The 22,704-nt window shown below is 39.3% G+C and overlaps 3 protein-coding genes across 7 annotated transcripts in view; 2 read left to right on the top strand and 1 right to left on the bottom strand.

Moving 5' to 3' along the window:
* Positions 1-717: 717 nt before the first annotated feature.
* Positions 718-5,098, top strand: setd4 (SET domain containing 4). 3 transcript variants are annotated; one of them, XM_061040348.1, is made up of 12 exons: positions 718-807; positions 910-1,005; positions 1,293-1,330; positions 1,751-1,839; positions 2,109-2,345; positions 2,544-2,603; positions 2,843-2,972; positions 3,116-3,290; positions 3,626-3,704; positions 3,943-4,023; positions 4,122-4,245; positions 4,350-5,098. In XM_061040348.1, the coding sequence occupies exons 1-12, from the start codon at positions 732-734 to the stop codon at positions 4,518-4,520; spliced, it is 1,356 nt and encodes a 451-aa protein (XP_060896331.1). In that variant the 5' UTR covers positions 718-731; the 3' UTR covers positions 4,521-5,098. The 3 variants fall into 3 exon arrangements, with proteins under 3 accessions (XP_060896331.1, XP_060896330.1, XP_060896329.1); XM_061040347.1 differs by having other exon boundaries at positions 720-1,005; positions 4,368-5,098; XM_061040346.1 differs by having other exon boundaries at positions 720-1,005.
* A 1,108-nt stretch (positions 5,099-6,206) lies between these two features.
* Positions 6,207-11,773, bottom strand: cryzl1 (crystallin, zeta (quinone reductase)-like 1). 2 transcript variants are annotated; one of them, XM_061040350.1, is made up of 13 exons: positions 11,548-11,773; positions 10,915-10,992; positions 10,402-10,474; positions 10,254-10,298; positions 9,645-9,713; positions 8,653-8,786; positions 8,416-8,527; positions 8,126-8,146; positions 7,513-7,611; positions 7,243-7,355; positions 7,001-7,106; positions 6,864-6,909; positions 6,207-6,581 (listed from the first exon to the last, which is right to left on the bottom strand). In XM_061040350.1, exons 1-13 carry the CDS (start codon positions 11,611-11,613, stop codon positions 6,485-6,487), a joined length of 1,059 nt encoding a protein of 352 aa, XP_060896333.1. In that variant the 5' UTR covers positions 11,614-11,773; the 3' UTR covers positions 6,207-6,484. The 2 variants fall into 2 exon arrangements, with proteins under 2 accessions (XP_060896333.1, XP_060896334.1); XM_061040351.1 differs by lacking the exon at positions 8,126-8,146.
* Positions 11,774-13,310: 1,537 nt separating this feature from the next.
* Positions 13,311-22,704, top strand: part of itsn1 (intersectin 1 (SH3 domain protein)) — a 54,217-nt gene continuing 44,823 nt past the window's right edge. For both annotated transcript variants that reach the window (XM_061040345.1, XM_061040344.1), the window contains exon 1: positions 13,311-13,475. The gene's annotated coding sequence lies outside the window, so the exon portion shown is untranslated. The remainder of the gene's footprint in view (positions 13,476-22,704) is intronic.

Genomic DNA, 22,704 nt, shown 5'->3' with positions numbered 1-22,704 from the left:
CTCAAATGTGAATAATATTATGAAGGTAATATATTTGGTGTTTACGGCGTGTATCTACCTATCCGTACCTAAAGTGTATCGATATATTTATTTTTTGTTACGTTTTTTTTTTAGTGTGTTAGGGCAGACAGTGTTATGATTGTTACACTCTGAACTACTACACATGACCTACACACTAGTTACACACTGTTAGTTTGATTAAATGGACATGAGATGGTCTCCAATTGGCTGTGATTATATTGATTGTTTTGCCTTACCTTGACAGATGTTTCTATTTAACTCTAACATAAATCATAAAAATGGGTTGGGCTTATAGTATCGTAACACCTGCCATTATAATGCAGCATAACTGTCCTAGACAATTCACTCTTCAAAATAATAATACAGTCATTTTCCAATTGAGTCAATCTTTTCTATAAGATGTCCAAATTAAAACTGATCTCCAACTTATTTGAAGATATAGCTTATTGTGGGGTTGTTGTTTTATTAGGCTGTGCTTTTGTACAAGCTAGTGATATTTCTAGTTGTGTTGACGGTGATGATTATTAAGCACCTTCTGGAAATAATTGAAATGCTGCCGCCTCAAAAAGTTCGAGTTCTAAGTGGCAAGTTTGTCAGCTGGAGATTCTGTGTGTTTTAGCATCACATAGCTAGACTTCTTTTTGTCATTTTAAGTGGTGTGTGTATGATCTCTATGTCTTTGTTCATATCAAGGGGTCACAGGTGGGGTCATGACGGGTGGCGACCATCGAGCTGGACGAGCTGCGAGGAAGAGGAGGCGGAAACAAGAAAGCATCGTCCAGTCAGGTATCAATTCATCTTGTGTTTTATTGTTGCTGTATGGGCACAAACTTGTCTCTCTTCTGTTCTGTCCCATCACTAGTCTTGTTTCTCATTCTGTCTCTTCAGTGTCTCTGTGTCACCAGCCGCAGTATGTGAGGCTCATGAAGTTTCTTCACGAACGTGGATTCACATCAACGCTACTGCAGCCAGCACACTTCACTGGTACGACTCAATTTACTAAAACTCAGGACGCACTTCATATCACTAAAACAGTGTGTAGAATGTTTTCTGTGTGGCAGCATCTGAAAGTCTAGACATCTACTTGTATACTTTTGTTTTCAGTGGGAGATTTGGACATTCAGTTTTCTTTACATTAAACAAAAAAAAAAGTTGTATTGTCCCCTGATTGACAGATACAGCAGCAATTGTATGGAAAAAGAACCAAATCATCAACTGAAGTACAGATTTTAAAGTTTGTTTGTGTGTGTGTGTGTTTGCACGTAATCCAGACACCGGCAGAGGACTGCAATCTCTCAAGACTATAAAGGTAAGTGTTGGACTGTGTAGCACCTTCTGTAACAGTTTGTAAAGCTAGTAATCACTTCAGTGTGAGTCATACAAAATCAAGTCTACAAGCACTTTTTTTTAGGTGTGCATTTGCGCATATTTGCATCTGCAGTCTCAGAACCCATAGGCTATTGTCTGACGACGTATGTAAATAGAGATTATGGCATCTATAATCTTGCAGGATTACTAAAAAGCTTTAGGCACAATCATTTACTTACGACTTGAAATACAAAACAAATCATGTGATTAAAAATCACTCACTTTAAGTCAGTGAAGATGTATATTAAGCCCTTTGGTGCTTTTTTGAAGTCTTTAATTGTCTATCAGTAATTTCATTTCATTTTTTTTTTTTTTAAATGTGTTGTATTTTTCTCTTTGTCTCTCTGTTTTCCTCCGACAGCCTGGTGAGCTGCTCATTTCTCTGCCAGAGTCCTGTCTTCTCACAAGCTCAACTGTACTAGACAGCTACCTGGGAGAGAGCATCAAGAGGTAAACAGACACAAACACATTCACTGAAGAGTGAGGAGATAAAAACATATATAACAGTATAAATGTTTTTAATTGCTGAATGTGGACTTTAAAAAGTGTCAGATTAAATGAATCCCCTTACAGGCACCTTACAATAACTGCTGCTTTTTTGTTGAGTTGCAGTTAGTTTTTTTTCCATGACCAACTGCATTAAAGCAACCTGCAGTTAATTTAATAACATTGCGGACATGCATACAGACCAAAGTTGTCATTATGTTTTTTCTTCACAGGTGGAAGCCCCGCCTCTCCCCGCTGCTGGTGCTCTGTGTCTTCCTGGTGTGTGAGCGGCATCGAGGGGAGGCCTCCGACTGGTCCCCCTACATCGAAGTGCTCCCCGCCGCTTACACCTGCCCCGCCTACTTCACTGACGATGTCATGGCTGTTCTGCCTGAGAGCGTCAGGAGACGGGCTTCAGAGCAGCGGGAGGCAGTGAGAGAAATCCACGCCTTACATATAGACTTTTTTGAGTAAGTATGGACACGGAATCAAGATGCTTGGGTTATATGTAAGGCTGTGTTCAGACTAGTTCACGCACAGATTTTATAGAATTTATTTTCAAAATTCCAGATTTTGTGACACAGAGAATAATGAGATTAATTTATGTATTTCTTGAATACATGGATATAATAAACGAACTCAAGATAAGTCATTTACTCCTCATTCAGATCCCTGCAGCCAATCCTGAGTCAGCCCGTTAAGGAGGTGCTGACATATGAAGCATTGAGGTACTCAAACGAGCACACCTACAGACTCCCACATGTAAATGTGTTATATCAGCATTTTCATCATTTTGATAGGTGTCCAGTCATTTTACAGTTAAATATTCAAATTATTATAAAAAGGAAATTATACACTAGGAATTGAACTTTGTATTAAAAAATACAGGAAATTAGATTTCAAGTAAATATATTAAAACTTCCTCTGTCAGTTTTTTTTAACCTGTTCTTCTCCTCTCTTTCTTCAGGTGGGCGTGGTGCAGTGTCAACACACGCTCCGTTTTCATGTCCCACCCATCAAACCCGCTCCTCTCTGGACACGATGTTTATGCTTTAGCTCCTTTTCTGGACCTGCTGAACCACCGCCCCGATGTGCAGGTACCCTCAACACATTATTCAACATTTATCTAAATGTTAAAGCACAAAGTAGACACAGGAACTGATTCCATGTGCCCGATTGAACAGTTAGAAAACTGAGTTAAAAAAAAAAAAACCTTTTTAGAAATGTTTTTTATGTGCAGGTTCAAGCCAGTTTCAACGAGGCGACGCGTTGCTATGAAATCAGGAGCGTCTCTGGGACACATCAGTACAAGCAGGCCTTCATTAACTATGGTTCCCATGACAACCAGCGCCTGATGCTGGAGTACGGATTTGTCGCCTCGGATAACCCCCACAGTGTGGTCTATGTGGATACAGGTGAACTTTGGCAAGAAACGGGAAAATATGTTTGGCCTGTGAAGCAGCACAGAATAACATTTATATATTAAAGTAGTTGTACCTCTCTTGATACAGATTGGGCTGTTCAAAAAGTTTAAGTGCTGAATTAAAATTTAATTTAGCATTCAAACAAAAGCTGTTGGAAACATTAGCTTAAATCCATTTGATTTATTTCAGTAAATTTGAAAAACAAATGTTTGCAATATTTTTTTAAACGCTCCCATTAATGTCAAATGCAAAAAAATAGCAAACCTTAAGATGAATCTTGTTACAGTGTGATTTGGAGTTACTTTAGTGTCTTTGTTTTCCCTCAGATCTCCTCTGTGAGGTTTTAAAAGGCGACAGGAGTTTGGATCAGAAGATCAGATTCCTCAGAGAAAACAATTTCCTTCAGTAAGACTCAACGTTTGTTTATAGTCAATTTTCCTTTCATGTTTTATAAGATTTGTCTTTAACACTGGTTGTTGCTGTACTTGATAATATTATAACTATAGTGTTAAAGAGGCACAACAAGGGGTTTTACAGGAGTCTTTATGTCCTCATAGCAACATCCAGTTAAATATCTGATTTGTGTTCATGTATAAAAGTAAATGAAGTAATTGTTTTCCTTGTTTTTCTTTCTCCCTGTCAGTAATCTCACTGTGTCCTGTGAAGGGCCCAGTTGGAGACTGATGACAGCTCTCAGACTCTTGTCCCTACCTCAAACACTTTAGTAAGGCTACACAAGTACACATGCAAACACACTACCTGCTTCTCCTACTTTGAAGTCTTCCTGTGTGTCTTGAATAAAGCATGTGTTTGCTTCCGTAGTAACCAGTGGAGGGCAGTGTTGCTCGGTCAGGCGGTATGTGAAGACAGAGAGCAGTGGAGCATCCAGACAGCTATAACTCTCTGTCACAGACTGCTACAGGACACACACAAGGCTGTGGACAAGGTGTGTGTACCTGCGCACACACGCGCACACACACACACACACACTTTTCCAGTGATGCAGCACATGGCCTGATTTCCGTTCTTTATTTCCCTGTGTGTGTTCAGATCTCCTTCCTCCTCCAGCAGTGTGACCAGTCAACCAGGGAGCAGCTGGACGTGGTCCAGGCTCTGCGACAGGAGGAAAGATGCATCCTGGGAAGCTGTCTCGAGGCACTCAAAGGCACGCAAAGACAACCAGACAGGCTGTCACCGTGCCAACCTGATGTTGACATTTGATCGGCGGTTTGGCCTACCAGTTGCCAGAAGGAGCAAGGTTATTGGCTGAACTTGTGATGCTGGACGGTCTCCGTGTGTCTGCTCTGCTTGTAGACCAGTATGGCAAAAAAAGACAGCAGGTTTGCATGATGGAAGATTACAGATTCTATCCAGTATGAAGTACTGCCCTGTTATCATGGCCATCAGAACCATAGACTGTAAAACAGACAGTCAGGTGCACCCTTAGTGGAGCTAAGTGAAGGTCAAAGACACGGTGCTCTGAAATGACTGTAAACAAACTCTTTTTTTGAACCATTCTGGATTCATGTAAGAATGTAAAAAAGAAGAGTAGAGAGGAATCAACACAAAACAATAGATACAGATCTGTTAGTGTGGACTGACACATCAGCCGTGTTGATTCTTTTTCAGACTAAAAGCTAGTTTGTGCTGGAACTGACTGACACACTGCGGTTCAGAAAAAATGAACATTACATTAAAATATTCTTAAACGACAAGGTCTATTAAATATCATCTTTAATATATGACATAATTAATGTCAGCACCACTAATTTCCCACCTGATTAAAGATCCAAAACACACACCTGCCCTTTGTTGATTCAGTTTCTTTATTGAACATTAGAAAGGGTTAATGGACTAGTAAACTTCTTTTTAAAGTTTGGTCTCCACTCATTTTCATTTCATAATTTCTTCTTTTCAATTAATTATTTGTCTTCTCTGTTGATAACGCTCTACAGATAACTCTAACCTTTCTGTGTGCTTTACATTAGTATTTTAGACATTTATTGTTCATCACAATGTAATAACTATAAAACTCTACTTTGTCTTACCTCTCATGTTGAGAGATGCTTTTAAACATTCTAGTTATTAAAAAGGACAATAACAACCTTTAAGGAAAGTTACAGTGTCATTTTTGGTTATCACAATTTAGAATGAGACATTAGACATCCATCAAGGTGTTGAATGATTACCACAGCAAACGTTGCTGTTTTTGCTAATATTACGATGGGAATAATGTCAGAGGTGCTGCTTGTCAACAGGTAAGGCAGGCAACTGCTTGGGCCCCCCCAAGGCTGAAAAAACTTAAAACCGCAACACTACTGTCTCGTTGCCCTGCTTAGCATCTCATTTATTACTCCTTCATTACAATTAAACCACTGAAGGAAATTAAGGAGGAATTATCTGTCTGGGAGTGAACAAATAAAAAGAGGAAGAGCATCCAAACACTGGCAGACATAATGGTGGTTGGAGGGTCCCCCAATTTAGTTTATGCCAAAGGCCCAAACAGACTCTAGAATGGCCACTGGGTGATGTTATAAAAATGTGTTTTTATTGACACAAAGGAGGCCTTGATACGGGTTGTAGACTTGGTGTATGAAACACAACAGAAGGCAAAAGGACTTCAGATGAAAAGTAGCCTTTCACTTAACTCAGTGCAGTTCCTGTTGATGTTTAGTCTGTATGGTCCCTGTGAGTGGAGGATTATAACCAGGAGATCACTGCTTGTATCCTTATGTGTGCTTTGTTACTCAGCTTGTTTAATGTCCATGTTTTTACAACCTGGTGATAAAAAAAGCTATCTGACAAAAAAGAAGAGTGTCTTTGTCCTGTCACAGTTTTCCCAAGTTAGGGCTATCATTTCAAACCTGTGTCAGTATCTGGTCAACATTTCCTCATATGAAGGAAACGTTTCTTTTTTTTACAGTTTTAACAAAGATTTGCATACATGAAACATGAAGTGAAGCCGGTCAAATAAGACTAAGACTCTGATCATTACTGTTAACGCAGATGTGTATTTGTCAGTGTTAACCCATGAAGGTTTCAGGTTGATGATGGTGTCGGTCTGAGCTCCATGTGATACATGCTGAAAAGTTTTCAGGTCTCTTTAAATGATCGATGAGTAGAAACATTGACATTTTGTGTTCGCTACTTTGTCTATATATATCTTGGGTTTTTTTTTTTTTTGGTCAGAGTTGGACAACAGCCTTTTTCTTCTGCTGACGCTGAACGGTCTCCATGGCAACTGTGGCTTCATAGAGAGGAACCGCCTCCTCAGGCTGAGGTCTGGAGGGAAAGATCATTGAAACCAAAAAGATAGATTCTGTCAATGTTCTTACATGACACTGTGCACATGGTGTTACAAAACCGTGCGCTGTAACTCTGTTTATAAGAAATACTGAATTCAAATGTATGTTTCGCAAGTTACATGTCCTCTATTCATCCATTACTTTTACTATAAATATTCTTGTGACCATCAATGAATAAACAAAAAATCCTTCCCACTTCAGATTGAAGTTCACCGACATCTAAAGTCCTACTGAGTGTTATTTGATGTGCGTGTGTTACCTGAGTACTCCAGTTGACATCTTCTCCACTATGTCCTTCAGAATATCTGACACGAGGCTGTTAAGGAGGAAATATGTGTGTATCTGTGTGTTATCGTGTGCATATGTTTAACATGACACACTGCGAGTACAGGATACGGAGGTATCTCCCTTGCTGAGCTGATGACATCGTCCAGACTTCAGAGTTGAGGAAAGTCACAGAGGCCGATTTTAAGTGCAGCAGTCTGCAATCTGGCGGATCCAACTGGAAAGAGAAGAGCAAAAGAGAAACCAAACTGGTGACGAAGCTTCCAATGAAGACAGACAGACTGAGCAGCTTCTTATTCACATTATTTTATTCAGACTGCATGATGCCACTTCTATTTCTGACACTGACTCACCTGCAGGTCTTTGTGGGACGTGACCCAGTGACCCCCGACTCCCAGCACACTGATGATGTCATGCTTGTGTGGGAGGAGCTTCATCTCCTCCGAAGACTCCTCTTGGAGACGCACTACAGACACACATTCACATGTTAAGATGACAGCTTCACCTAGCAGTAGTAGTTATTGTATCTTCACTTCAATTCATATTCCTTCCAGTCTTAAAAGTTCAGAATTTTTAATAGTATAAATAAGCTAAAAAAATCAGACACAGATTTAAGTATTTACCTCCTGAATCTATGATTATATCCACTCCCAGTCCTCCCGTCTCCTCCAAAACCACTGACAGCAGGTCTGATGAGTCCTTATACACTGGAATCACTTTAGCTGAACACACAAAGACACAGCAACATGTTCAAAACAAGCCAATCAGGTTTATAATAAACAACACGAACTGACAAATCTGCTAAACAAATACCAGCCTCAACACCTATTTAAAGCCACACTTAAATCTGCTTCACTCGAGAAGCTCCTTGATGTGTGAGCCGTTGCATTCTCAATTTCTGTCCACATGGTGGCAGCAGATGTCAGCTCCAAGTGTTTTCACCACATCTTAGAAAACATGCTTAGAAAAGGGTTTTTTTTAATCTTAGGTTAATAACTTAATAAATACTCTGGGACTAGACGTGTAAAATAATATTAGCCAAACATTTTAAATGTATCTGTGGTGTTTTTTTGTACATTAGAATCATCCTGGCTGCTGAGGGACAAAAGAAACAAAAAACCATAAACGTGTAATTCATAGAGAATGATCCAACAGCTAAGTACTGCAGGGATTAGTAAACCAGAAGAGGAGCAAGCATGCAAGTCATTTAGAAAGATAGAAAGGAAAGAATCTCACCGACCAAAGGGTCCTGAACACCTGAGGGAAAACATGGAAGGAAGACAGAAAGGAAAAACAGGAGAAGAAGACAGGAAAAACAAGAGGCAAAGAAGTGAAAGAGAGCAAAACAGCATGAAATGATTGGAGCTTAATTGCTGTGATTTGGTAGAAAAGGAATTCTGAAACATTTGACAGACACTCCATGAAAACTAGGCTTGAAACTTTATAATACAGTCGCTGTGAGGAATGTAAAAAAAGCCTGTGAAAGCAGAGGCTGCAGACATCTCAGCTTTACGCGCGGAACATACCTACGCTTGGCCGAAGCTGCTCCAGGAATGTGTGTGTTTGTGGTGTGTGTGATGTTGTCAGAACCTTCACTCCGTGGTAAGAAGCCAGCTGGACGCACATGAGGCCAAAGGACTTAAGAGGGGAGAGGAGGCGGGAACATTACACGTGTAAAAACGCAGCCGAAACACTATTCTGTACGTCTTTATTAGGTACTTATAAAAGTAGAAAATTAAAGAAATATTATGGTTTGTACATACACTGGCTCCATCCATGACCAGGAGTGTGTGTCCGGCTGCCATGTGAGCATGCGTGTGTAGAGCAGTGTAAGCGCAGAGGCCGTCACGCAGCCCTCCCGCTACACACACCGAGCTGAGCTTCTCTGGTTTCTGGACTGCAGAACAGAAACAAAAAAATACACAAATAAAATTCCCCTGGGTGTTTATTGGATGTGTTTGCAAAGGTTTAATGAGAGAGCTCATTGAAACTAAATAAACACTAAACACCAAAAATAAATAATGGCATTTGCAGAGAAGATTTGTCAAGTTTTCCTTGGGCGCAACCCACATACTCAGCTCTGCTGCTTATCCCACAAATACATATTCCTTACAAATGTGGCACCATTTAAAAAGGGAAATAAACAGACTTTCCAACGGAATAAGATTTATTGTCAAGAAGCATTGTTACAACAAAGAAATAATCTACCAAAGACAAATGTCCTTACTTTATGTGCGACGTTTAGATTCAGAGTAATATGACAAAAAATCTATTTCAAGGGGTGAACTCTCCTTTGCTTCATTTTTTTAACCTCCACCTATAAAGACACCATAGTCACGTCATGTTCTCTCTTTTCTTTTTGCAAGGGTTCCAAAATAAGTCAGACATAAACTGCAGGGGAAAGATGAGGGCACTTAAGGTGCTGTTATGCTATTCTGCTCCTTCCAAACTGCCAGCATCACTCTATATTTTCAGGTTTTGAAGTATATCAGTTGAAGAAAGGTAGAGGGAAAAAAAACAGTCAGTTCAGCGACCTGCTGCGTCTGCTGGCATTTAGGGCAGAGTGGAGAGCAGTTTGATCAATGAGATGTGACCTGGACTGCCTTTTCTGTGGGCTGACTTGTCAGATAGACACAGTGCAGTAGGATTATGTCAAATCAAAGGAATCAAGACAGAAGTGGGAAAATTGATTCACCAGAAAACCATAATACATGCAGGCTGACTGAGATACGTGTGTGTGTGTACAGTAAGTTACCTAATAAGTGTTCATCGATGTCAATGGTATCACAGAGTCCAGAGCAGGGAGAGTCAAGAGGCAGAATCCCTGAAAAGGAGACGGTTGCTATGAGACAGTCCTCTGAAGATACACAGTGCAACATGTGTTATGAGTAATGGCAACATAGAGAATATAAATACGAGTGTTGTTACACATAAAAACCTTGTTGTAACAGCTCGTATGGGTTCTATTTGATTGTGTACAGAGGTTTTTTTGCCACTAAAAAGTGTTGAATAATGTGATATATTTGTCTTTATTTTACCTTATGGGGATCACAATACCTAAATGTTTTCTTGGTGCTGCTAGACAACATGTAGAGACAATTTAAAGCAGAAACCTTTTTGTGTATGTGAGCATTAGGAGACTGAAGATAACGAAGGGGAACACTTCATTGAATAGGGGACATTTGGCTTGAATGTGATCGATGCATATAATTATTACCATCCAATGTCACTACATTGTGTCACTGGTGATGGTAGTGTTGGGTTTTTTTTTTTTCTTTCTTTTTATGCTTTCCACAACCGTTCTGAGACAACAACAAAAAATAGCACTTGATTCAATACATCAAGTAAAAGAACAAAAACCTACCTATGACCTCATCATCAGTCTGGAAGAAAGAGACCTTGTCGCCCACTAAGCAGAAGAACAGTTAGGACTTGTGTTAAAAGAAAGAATCTGGCTCTCAATCCGATTTAATATGATTCAGTGTTTAACCACTGAAAACTGTGTTTGTGACCTTGCAGAACGACCCCAGCTATCTCTCTGCCAACAGGAATGAAATCTCTGAGCATCCCCATGTCACCAAGAAGCTGCAGCGTAAGAGAGAAGAGACGTCAGTGAACACTGCAGTCACACAAGGAGGTGATGTAATGGTACTTTATAATGTTATCATAATTATATCTATGTCATCACATAATAATACTATTTAGGAAATAAGTATAGAATTAAATTATGGACATTTTTTCTGCCATTGTAAACTTTCTGATTAGCTTGTATTTAAATTGTTATTATTGGTTTGATGGCATTTAATACCCTTTGTGTGAGCGTCTATTCTACATCATCATCTGTGCTTTGTTTCTTGATATTATAGTTACATAATAATAAAGTGTTATATATTCAATTATTCAGAGGGTACTCCTATTGGATCCTGTACATGACTTGCTAGATTGACAGGTTAATCATTTTCTATTTCCCTGAACTGCAGCTTACTGTCCGACTATCTGACCATCATTAACTTCAGTTTCAGTACCTTGAGATCCAGAGGGCTGAGTCCACATGCTTTTACCTGAACTCGCACCTGGTGGCTGCCTAAGGCCTCCGGAAGCTTCTAGAAATAAACAATTCAAAAACACCGTGAGAACAAAAATCAACATTTTTTTTTAAAACGTTATTAAAAAATGAATAATCCAGAGACATACTCATAAAGCTCAAAACATTCTTTTAAATCTTTTTGATGGTAAAAACGCTTGAGGTTTGACATCTCAAGATTGTATTTCCCAAATACTTAAATGGTGCAACACATTTTTTCTGGATGCCTTCTTTTTTTTTTTAATCTCTTCTTAGAAAAATCCTTCTGGCAGTAACAACCCAATGAAACCATATAAGAGAATACAGGTGTTCTTTTGGAAAGCCATAAAACATCTTTTTGTATGTGTAAGAGGCTTTGAGAATTAAAGGAAGTGTCTGAAGCTGTATGAAGATGCTGGACAATGTTCTTCTCTGTTCCGTACAGTGATGTCTGCAGATGGAGCAACTGTACAGAACAGTCTGCCTTTACCTATTTCAATCTGATGCCGTGAAAACTACTGACAGACTACAGTCAGGTAGAATAGTATCCACCTTTACCTGCAGAAAGACCCCAAAACACAAACAACACACTCACCGTGTCCTGAATCACGAACTCGGGCTCAGCATCACTCACACTAGCTCGGCAGTACAAACCTTTCATTCTGATATAGATTTACTTCATGTACAGAGATGTATCTGAAATATCACAGAATGCTGAGCTTAGACTTCACAGTTATTCAATTCATTCGTCCAGTATTTGTTTCTAGAGCTACTACTAGCTTAAGTCAGCTGATCTTCTTCTTCTTCGCTGTTTTGAAATGTAGCTTGTGTTATTTAAGTTGTTACAACACCGCCCCCTATTGGATGTTTTTAATTAACATCTCTTATAGTCCTTTATTTATTTTTTATTTGTATTTTAATACATAAGCATATTAGACATATAACAGAGACAAATATTATATATAATTGAATCACGATTTAATCATTGCATGGGACAGACATCAACTAAACAACGGTACATTGCAGAGGAGGGAGGCAGAGATAACTTTAAAAACAAGGCACAGAAGTTAGATTTAAATAAATACTAACACTTTGTCCATATGAACATACAGACATATACATATTCTACATTATTACATATATCAATATATACACATGCACAATATATATACAGTATATTTTGTACACATGTAGGCTACAGATAAAAGTTACCATCAAAGTGTCACAGTCACTCAAGTTGGGACTTCCTGCAAAGCCACAAAGTTTGAGTATAGAAGCATTGTCTTCATAGCTTTAGAGTTCTCTGAGGATTTAATGGAGTCCATGTAGTTACTGAGTTCTATCATGAACACTGAAAAGAGCGGCTTTTAGTAATTTTCTGTTTACTTTTGTGGATATGAAATTTTGCCAGTCAAAAGAAAAGATTAATTAAAAAGAATGTCTCTTTGTCCTGTGTCCTTAAATTGGAAAAAAAACAAAAACAACATCTTCAAAGAAAGAGGAAAAGACATTGATCAGATATATGTGGAGGAAGTTTAACAAATGAGACCAACACGTTTCTGAAAAAGAACATTTCCAAAAAAAGATTTCAAAGAGTTTCAGTTGAGTTATGCAGATTTATTGATTTATTATATCTCTAGTAATAAAAGTAAGCCTCAGCAGTCAGTGTTCGTCGTAGCTTGTTGTCAAGTTGGTGTACCTTTCATAAGCCTTCTAAAGACAAAGTAACCCTTCATAAACAAACTAAAACGAAGAACTTGTATGTATAGCTTACTGACAGTCACACTTAAACTGTAACAATTCCAAAATTGAAATAAAAGAAACATTTTAAAACATATCTCTAATTCTCACAAACAACCCTACATCAGCGTATCTTTGTTTGCCATCCTGGGAGCAACACCACTGTCAAAATAGTGATGAGGGTTATAAACTTCAAAGAGTTCCTTCATGCTTATGCAGTCTTACAGATGTTTTTACTATTTTGAAAGCATTTCGTTATTATAATTGCAACATTGAATTTTCTGTTTTCATTTTTAACATGACCTTTTTTTTTCCAAAATATAATATATTACTGGCATAATTGTAGTTGCTGCTTCTCCAAACAAAGTCTGATAGACTGGCACGTCAGTCATGTTAATATCTAAGTTCATTTTGAATACATTTTCAAATGTTTTTTTTTCTCTAATAAACAACAGACGGTGGGAGCGCATCTAATCCTTTTAACTCACAGCGTCCCTGTCATCCCTGCAAACTCACGGCTGGTGCAGTCTCGCGAGGTTGTGAAGATGTTATGTGAAAAAAAATGCATTGACATCTCGCGATAGCTCGGTAACGTTACCCCATTTTCCAGCTGTCCCTCAGTCGGTCGGGATTTCGGAACCACGGGAGAATCGCCGGAAAGGGCTTTGGTGATAAAAAAAAAAAAAAAAGCACCCTTTGGGAGTATACACCATACTGAATGCGGTTATAAACACACAACGAGCTACCTTGTCCCGTATTTCACGATGGAAACTGAACTATGAGGTAAGAGCAGAGTGTAGTATGTGTGGTGTGAAAGAATGTCCCTGAGCGGGCTGACGAGCTGACGTTAGCTTCTCATTGGTTAGCCTGCCTGCTAGCTGCTTTGATTATATACATTAACGCGGCTTGTTGCTCATTCTGAACCGATGAAGCTGGCTTGCGTCTGCCTCTTAGTCTCATCTAAGCCTGCCTGGGATGTGGCCTGTACACCAAGACCAGGGCGGCGTGTTACTGGGTGAGGATGAAATCCAGCGGCTGGTATCAGCTAGCCAGTATGCTAATGTTAAATCACTGCATCTGCCCTGCCTGCCTGTGACCTGACGGTAACAGTGTCTGCTGACGCCTGTGGTTAACCTTGCCTGGCTGGTGTCCGGGTCGGTAGAGAAGAAGAAGATGATGAATCTACAAGGTTGATGAAAGTGCTGTAGGGCAGAGAGCGATTTTGGAGGTGGAGGTTGTTCCCATTAAGACAAGCGTTTGCTGACATTAATCCTGATGTTAGTCACAGCTGCTAACACCTTGCTAAACTGTCCAGCCAAAACAAACCTCACAGTATCACCTGCTCGAAACCTTACAGTGTTGAGCAACTCATAGGCAAGTGCATTGAAATACTGCAGGAAGTGATGCTGAATTGACAAACAGACTTTTCCTGTTGCTGTTATCGCCCTGTCCAGAGAAGAGGGCACACTTGGCTTGTGTTAAAGGATGTGTAACTTTATTATTTTGAATGGTCAAACCTGCCAAGCTCTATCAGTGAGGACTAGTTCCCATGGTAACATAGATGCTGACAGAGTTGGTAATCGATGTCTAGCGGGTTTAAGTGTAAACAGCAATACGTTTTGTCTACCATGTTCGTTAAAATCCCAATAATTATTCAAGTAAGCACACATGTTTATCTATTCCTTAAAAGCTCCATGAACTTGATTCTTAAGTTCTTTGTAATGAGACCCTCGCCTTGATGTTACACCCACATAGAGCTGAGTCTGGAAATCTGCTGGGTTGCTTAAAAAGCTCAGTGGTTTCAAACCTTTTTTCCTTGCCCACCCTTACTTGTATCTAAGATAAGCCGAGCCCTCCCAGCACCCACAGGAGTGATGAACCATAGCTTTTAGAAATTAACATAATTAGTTTCCATTAATAAAATCCTATAAGAATAAGCAGACACACTTGTTCTTACCAAATAAGTTCTGTTTACATTTCCTATTAATGTTTTCACATCATTTTATTTAATATGTGCAAATCTAATTTTGATAACCGGAGCCCTTGAGGTCTCAGGTGCCCCCCCCCCCACCTCCCCTGGGAACCGGTGATTTAGATGAGAGCTGCAGCAATTAATTTATGAATTTGTCAGTTATTGGTTGGATTCATTAATTTAATCAGTCAGTAGATAGTTGTTTAATTAAGCAAGAATTTCAGTTGTTTTATGATAGGAGAAGTCGTAAATATTTATTGTTATTCTATGTTTAGTAAAAGTTTCAGTTGAATGTCTTTGAGTTTGTGGGCTGTGGTTCAGACAAGAAAAGACACTTGCAAACGTGTACCCCGTATTAAAACTGTAAACATGCAATTGCTGCAGCTTTAATCAATGCATTTTGTCAGACCAGTTACTGTAACCTTAGGCAAAAACTGAAGTCTTTCTGAAATCCTGTATCACTGAGATTTTAATTGTCGGGTTTCTTTATAGCTCACAGTCCACCTGGAAATATTCAAAACATTTTAATTTCTTGAAGATTATTTGATTTTAGACTTTTTGAAATGTTTGAAGCCTGATGTTTCTCTGCTTTTTGGCTCAGTCTTCTGCAAAACAATATGGACAAGCATGCACATTTTATATCAATAAGAATAAAGTGTACTTGTTGGCTCAGTACTTTAGAAATAGTTTGGTTCAAGGACTAAATAGGCTCTATTTTTTTCCTGAAAACCCAACTTCAGGAATACAAAGTATTACAAAAGGTTTAATAAGTTAAAAACAGAGTGAATGATGTCTTCAGAGCATACTTTTGGCATTTTTGAGAATACAACAAAGTGATCACTATATACTCTAGTTATTTAAAGCCCTTAAAGGTGGACGTAAAGCAGGGATCCAGTAGGATGTAAAGGTGTATCGTTATCGAGAGGCAGTTATAAATCGATAGACATAGGGTACAATTTAAATCTCTGACATGAAAAATTAATTGCAATTCCCTTTTTAACATCACAGTATGTTCTATGCCCTTGACTCCTCTTTTTTGAGGTTACATTTGAAGCTGATTAGTGTCACAGAATTGACACAAGCGGAAGATGAAGATAATGCAGTGGATGACGCACCGCCAATAATTCCCACACACGATACCTGGGCAGCCTGCCACAGTATACTTTCTGAGCATTTTGCCTTTTTTTTTTCTTTTCTTGTTTTTGCTACAATATATGTGGTCTCTCTTTCCCTCTTACTCTCTCTCTCTCTTTTTCCTTGAATATGTGTAGAGTAGTATCTCCACAAGAGACACCGAAAGACAACATAAGTCCAGGAGCTTGTGCCTCTCCAGGGGGTGCCAATACATTGAACAGTTTAACTGTTCAAAAAATCGTTATTTTTGTTTTATTTTAATAGCTTATAGTGGAAATACCTATTACACCCTTTCAACTTTAAAATATGTTTGTCATCAAAACAGGAAATAAAGTAACTAGGTGTGAAGTGGACAAAAATGAAAGCATGGCAAATATCAGTTTTATGAGACAATGTATTCTCCAAAGCTTTAATATGACCTGTTTTACTTACACCCTTATAAACATAGATTCAGATTTCAAGCACCACCAACTGACATGGCAAATTGATGTTTTGCAACAAAAAATATTTGTTATATTATTAAGCTGCTCTTTGCCTGTTTGTTCTGTCACCATGGCAACCTGAGAGTTCTGCAGAATTTGTAGTCATTTCGAACCTGAAGTATCTGAAAGTTATTGGGAGAAACTTCACTGAACCTGAGCAGTGTGTACCAAGCAAGAGGTTTTCTATTACAAAATGACAGAGAAGAACTACTCCACTGTGCCTTCAGGCCAAGACCTCCAAGTCTTCAGAGGCAGCCAGCTTTCCTCCAAGTGTTCGGACTACATTGTTGAAGACTTAGTTGGAAATGGAGCCTTTGCCAAAATTGCAAAATGTGTCAAGTCCGCCACTAAAGAGATGGTGGCTCTGAGGGTAGTGAAGATAGAATCAATTTCTGAGGCAAAAAAAGAGGACGAAATCCTGCTTAAACTAAGGTACTTCAATCCCGATAAATGGAATTTTGTCAAGTCACTGCTCATTCATCTACAAAAGACATCTGTGCCAAGAATTTGAACTGCTGGACATGAGTCTCAGGGAGTTTGTTCAAATGAGACCAACCCGCTCCTTTAACCTGAAAGAGATCAAGACCATCTTATACCAGCTGGCAACAACTTTGGAAGTACTGAAGAGATTACAGGTTGCTCATAGTGATCTCAAACTTGAAAATATAATGCTGGTGGACCATATTAGGCAGCCTTTAAGGGTCAAAGTAATAGACTTTGGCTCTGCCTGTGAAGCCTCAAATACAGAACATGGTGCACATATTCAGACCAGGTGGTACAGGGCTGCTGAGATCATTTTAGGGTTGCCCTGTAGTGTAGTGATAGACATGTGGTCCCTCGGCTGCATATCAGCTGAGCTTTTCCGAGGACATCCACTTTACCCTGGATCCTGTGAATATCAGATGCTCCAGTTCATGATTCAAACTCAAGGTCAGCTGCCAGAGTACTTTCTCAGTGCTGGTCTCAAAACAAGTCAGTTTTACTGGATGACTTGGACAAATATGTGGAACTTCAAGAAACCACATGAGTATGGAGCTATTCCATTTCCATATAACAACTGCATGATTGGCTCCCTGGATGATCTGAAAGAAAAAAACAGATGCCGTGGTTGATAAGGCTGATCTGGAAAACTTTGTGGAACTGGTCAAGCAGATGCTGCACTTAGATTCCACTAAGAGAATAACTCCTAGCCAGGTGCGGGAGCATCCTTTCATGACACAGAGACATCTGAAGGATTTTTGTTGTCCTCAAAGTTCAAGCTTTGGTAAGGGAGACTCTGGGCCTGGGAGTGGCCACTTGATGCAACAGTCTCTTTCAGATGTCCAGTTATCCCCCGGATCCAGCTTTAGAGCTCCAAGTCCACAAGAGCCAATGTTAATCTCTAAGGGAGATGAATCCAACCCAGTCCACACCCAGCCTCTAGAAACAAGAAAGAGAGTCCATGACAACATTTTGCAGAAACACCATATTAGCCCTGACAGTAGCTCCCCTCTAAGGAGAAAAAAGATATGTACTAAGAGGCTTTCTGTGGAAATTTCAGAGGGCAGCGAAGATACCCTCTCCAGAAAGACAGATTAGGAGGGTCTCCCAAGATACGGAGGAAAAAGCAATATCTAAGCATATCTGAAGAGGTCCTTTCTAGTGGGACCCATGTCAGGCCACAGAAGAGAAAGATGGCCTCAATGTCACAGTGACAACAGAACCACAGACGGCACACTGAGAGGGAAGAAGAGGAAGGACAGCAGGGAGGAAAAAACCTTCACCAAGATCTGGATCATTGGATCTAGTTACATTCAGCAAGGGGAGGAAAAGGCGAATGCAAAGTTTGGGGAGAATTTTGGACTCCATGCTGAAGTTAAGTGGTTTGGCAAAGGAAGCATTCACTGGAGTGGTGTCCTTCCATGGTTTTATGAAGAGAAAGTCTCCCAGACATTCTGGTCATCCATGCCGGTGGCAATGATCTGGGACAGATATCCGCCAAGAAACTTGCATGCATAATGAAGAAGGACCTGATGAAGCTCCATGCAGAGTTTCCTTTAATAACAATTGCATATTCCTGCATCAATGAGCGGCAAGTGTGGGGACATGAGAGTCAATGGAAGATCAATAAGCACAGAAAATAAATTAACAACTGCTTGAGGAGGGCTGTGACCAAAATTGGCGGTGAATTCATTGAACATTCCCTCCTAAGATGCCATGACAAGAATATATTTCTTGCTGATGGAGAGCACTTCACAGAAGAAGGGAATGAAATATTTGTGACCAGCATCTGCAGTTCCCTCAAGAAGATCCTTCAGAAGTGCAGAATGTAAATGATGATGTTTGTTTGTCTGTGTCAGCTCAGACAAAATAAATAAATAAAATTGAATGAAGGTATATTTCAGTGGTTTCAATGTCATCTTAAAGGATTACAGGTTATTTAACTTCTGTATGGGCACCATATATATATATATTTTTAAAAATAGCTTTTAGTTGGTAAAACAGTTGTCAGAAGTGTTTCCTCAATTAGACATTACAGCACAATGAGACACGGTGATATAAAATGCAGAGAAACATGTTTTTCGTTTTTTACTTAACATTACCAATATAATTCAATCAAACAGCCACTGACAGAAATTGGAAACAGTATTGTTGGATAAAATCATTCAGAATGAAAGCAAACTCCTGTAATTCAAGGTGCAACATAAGTTGCAATGAATGAACAAGAAAAATCAAGATACATCAAATGAGAGGAAATAACAACAATACATCACCTGAACTAAAGTGAATGTAATGCCCATGTGCTTGTTTTTGCCTCAATAGACCAAAAGTAAAAATCACAGAAGTACAAATGAAAATGAAGCATTCTTTCTATACCATTCAATTAATCATCAGCAGCTTTATTTTACATTGCAGTGCTGTATATGTTCCAGATATGAGCTTGGTTTGCTAGCAGTTAGTGCTTGAATTAGCTAGCTTGGCAAGCATTTTGTTACAGAGGGATGATGTGAATTTGGAGGAGGAGCTTGATGAAGAGACTGCAGTAGTGCGTGTGTGCGTGCAAGCGGTTGTCCGTGCGTGCTGGTTGAGTGGGTGTGCGTCCTGTCAGCTCTCAGGCCTCACCCTTTGACATCAGTGTGATAAGAATGTGTTTCGATCGTGAGAGTGAGAAGCAGAGCTTAGGGTCAGTGTCATAGGGTGTGTTGGGAGCCGGTGTCTCTTTAGTGTGACAAAAAAGCAGGAGACTGAAAATGTATAAGTGTCTTTGTGGCAGAAAGTGTGTGTTGTGTGGGTGTGTTTAAGAGTGAGAATGCTGATGAGAAGAGACTGCCGTTATTACTACTGTAGTAATCATTGTTAAACCATCCAACAAACCTGCAGCCAAGTAAGTGGTCTTAAAACAAGGCTGAAATCAAATGATCAGTTAGACATTTTAAACAAAGGAAGGAGGATCAGGGTATTGAGGACTGAGCTATCAGTGCATTTCAAGATCCATTGGTGTCTGTACTGTAATATAACATGGCTAATATTGCAATGTCGATACTTGCAGAGAGGGAACAGTAGAAGTGGCTAAAGTATTTTTTTTTCCTTCACAATGATAAAATATAGACTTACTTAGACACTTACTCTTGAGAGGAAAACTATAAATGAAAAGATTAAAATTAGTGCTGGACCAATATGCAATTTTTGGGGTGGATACAGATATGAATATTAGGGAGATAAAAAAAACAGATCCCGATATGTCAGCTGATATCTTTCTTAGATCTTTGATCTTTAGAGATAGATAGACCGATTTAGATATACATTTATCGTGTTGATTCCACAAATGCAGTTATCATACACTTCAAAGAAAAGATATATAATGAAGGTGCATCACTCAACTGGACAGTAACTGCGCATGTACGTGCGTCACAGCTTGACACTGCTATGTAATATCAGAGATAAAATTACCCAATACTGATAGTCACTTGATATGCTAATATCGGTCGATATTATTGGCATCGTGATGTACTTCTGCATTCTTTTAACCCCTCTTTTGCACTTAGATCTTATCAAACAGGGCACTGGTTAACATCCAGTTGTTTGAAGTGGCAATAAAGTGAATCCAGACACAGCGCAGTGGTCCAAAATTGAGAAAGGGGAGGGTACTATGTGTCAGAGGGGTCAGCATTAAAACAAGGGGTGAGGGAGGACGACAGAAGAGACTCTGAACCCTAATCTGTAACATGTTCTGAAGCTGCTGTTCGAGTGTGTTTGTGTGTGAGGGGCTTAAACTGGCATCTGCCACCAGCCTAGATAGCAGACCAGCACTCCAGATACATCCCAGTGCTCCAATTATACCGACTAATCCCACACACAAAAATACATGTGCACAGTGAGGTGAACAGTAAACTGATGACAAAGGAAATATCACGATGGCAACAACAAATCAATTCAAACTCAGCTTGTTCCAGCTTCTGTCAGTTACAATACATATTTTTGTAAACTGCAGTAAATGACCCGTCTGAGACCGTAGTCCCAATGTGTGTTCAAAAAGAAAACTCTTAAAAGTTAAAAGAAAAACTTCAGACCGTCAAAATTGGAGATGTGTATATAAATAGTAGTTGAACAAACATAACCAGTAATAAAAATTCACTCAATTATCAAATGTAAAACAGGGAGGGAGTGACTTGAATATTCTGCTGGTAATACCAGGTGATATTATTATTTTCCTTTCATTTGGTTGGTTGGAGGTATTTTAGTAAAATGTCTGGTAAACAAATGGCACTTTGATTCACAAGCAGCTAATTTGCTGGACGAAGCTTTTGGCAATGTGACATGATCTCACTAGACTTGGCAGACTAGGCAACATGACAAGTAGAAGTCTTTTTCTGCTTTATATAATCTTCACCTGAGGATAAGACTGTACTCTCTGCTTAATTTTCATACTTGATATTCATGTTGCTGAAGACTACAAGAAGCAATCTAAAGAAAAAGATCAGCCCTGAATGGCTTTAAGGTCTGCATTAGATTGAGACTTGTGTCAATGCACTAAGATTTGTTCAATACTTTTCTATTTGTTTCCTCCCTTAATCAAGCTCAGCGACTCTACAAATTCCTAAATCAGCCTACACGAGTCTCAACTTTGAGACGCATTTTATCATACTTCATAAGTGCTGACTGTCCAACCAACTACTTTATTGGTGTTTCATTCTATGTGTCAGTCATTTTTAACCATATTGATATTACTAAAACGGGGGAAGATTCAGTTTGTTAACACCTGGTTCTAAAACCATCAAAGAAAGTGGTTGTTCATATGCTAGCAACAACTCGCTGAAGAGCATTTTGAATTACTGGATCTGCTTGGCTATGAGAGCAGCTGACCTCTTCAGATAAATCTGCCACCAAGAAAGTTATTTTTCTTATCCGAACAGACGGATCTGAAGTAACAAAAAGACTGTTTGAGACTTGGTTGTAGAGTAAGCAGCCTGCCATAATGTTGCTCCTGCTCCACTGCATGTAAACATACTGAGTGATGTATCCAGGCCAGGGAACAAACTGGGTCCTCTCCATTGATACTGTGGACTTTTAGGGGACAGCTCTTGTCATATTTCTGTAGTCTGGTCAGATCATATTATCAGTAAACTGTACTTTAACTGTACAGAGGGATAATGTCAGAACAGTCATGTTGGTGTGTCCATGCCTCTGTCTTTGTTATCTATGAAAATAAGAGAAACAAGGGAACATGCTTCTTTGTGTTACTTGATGGAACGACAAACTTGAGTTTACAGTAGAGGTCCCGCAGTTTAACAGCGGAAAACCAGGTGAAACATTTACTGTAGTTTTTGAACTGCTTCAGTGTTTTCTCAGTGGCAGCCGTGAAAGTGTGTGTCTCTGTGTGTGTGTGTTTGTGCTGGGTGGGCTTTGTTCATCTGACCTAGTTAAGCTGGTTACTTTGTCCTCCCGCTCTGATGATAATGAGACACACACACACACACACACACACACACACACACACACACACACAAAGACGAAACTACAACACCCGTCCATAGGCCAAGGACAAATTCCTAATGAATTAATAGTCTAAGTGAAAACATTCCCTGCAATATCTGTGTACTTGTTTTATGTCTTATTTGTGTTTATTGAGGATTTGAGCACTTTTGACTTAATTAAGTCTTTCTTCATCATATTGTGTTGGTGCCTAAAGTCTCAGAAGTGAACTTGTTCCTCAAATTAAACCTACACCGCGTAGCAAGAAACCACAAACCACGTGATTCCGGTTGACTGACCCATGCTAGCGTTTTTTCTTATCCCCTTTTAGAGAAGCAGAATTTTGTTTACATCACACTGAGAGGAAAGAGACATCAACCGGCACATGCACTCACACATTCTCACTAAGTCCTCGTCTGTTGCAGTGTGTGTCAGATTATTATTATCATCTGCTGGCCACAGCGATACAGCG

Source organism: Labrus mixtus, chromosome 6, assembly GCF_963584025.1.
Source record: "Labrus mixtus chromosome 6, fLabMix1.1, whole genome shotgun sequence".
NCBI lineage: Eukaryota > Metazoa > Chordata > Actinopteri > Labriformes > Labridae > Labrus > Labrus mixtus.
The sequence above is the reverse complement of the archived record's forward strand: the minus strand, read 5'-3'. Positions and strand labels throughout refer to the sequence as shown.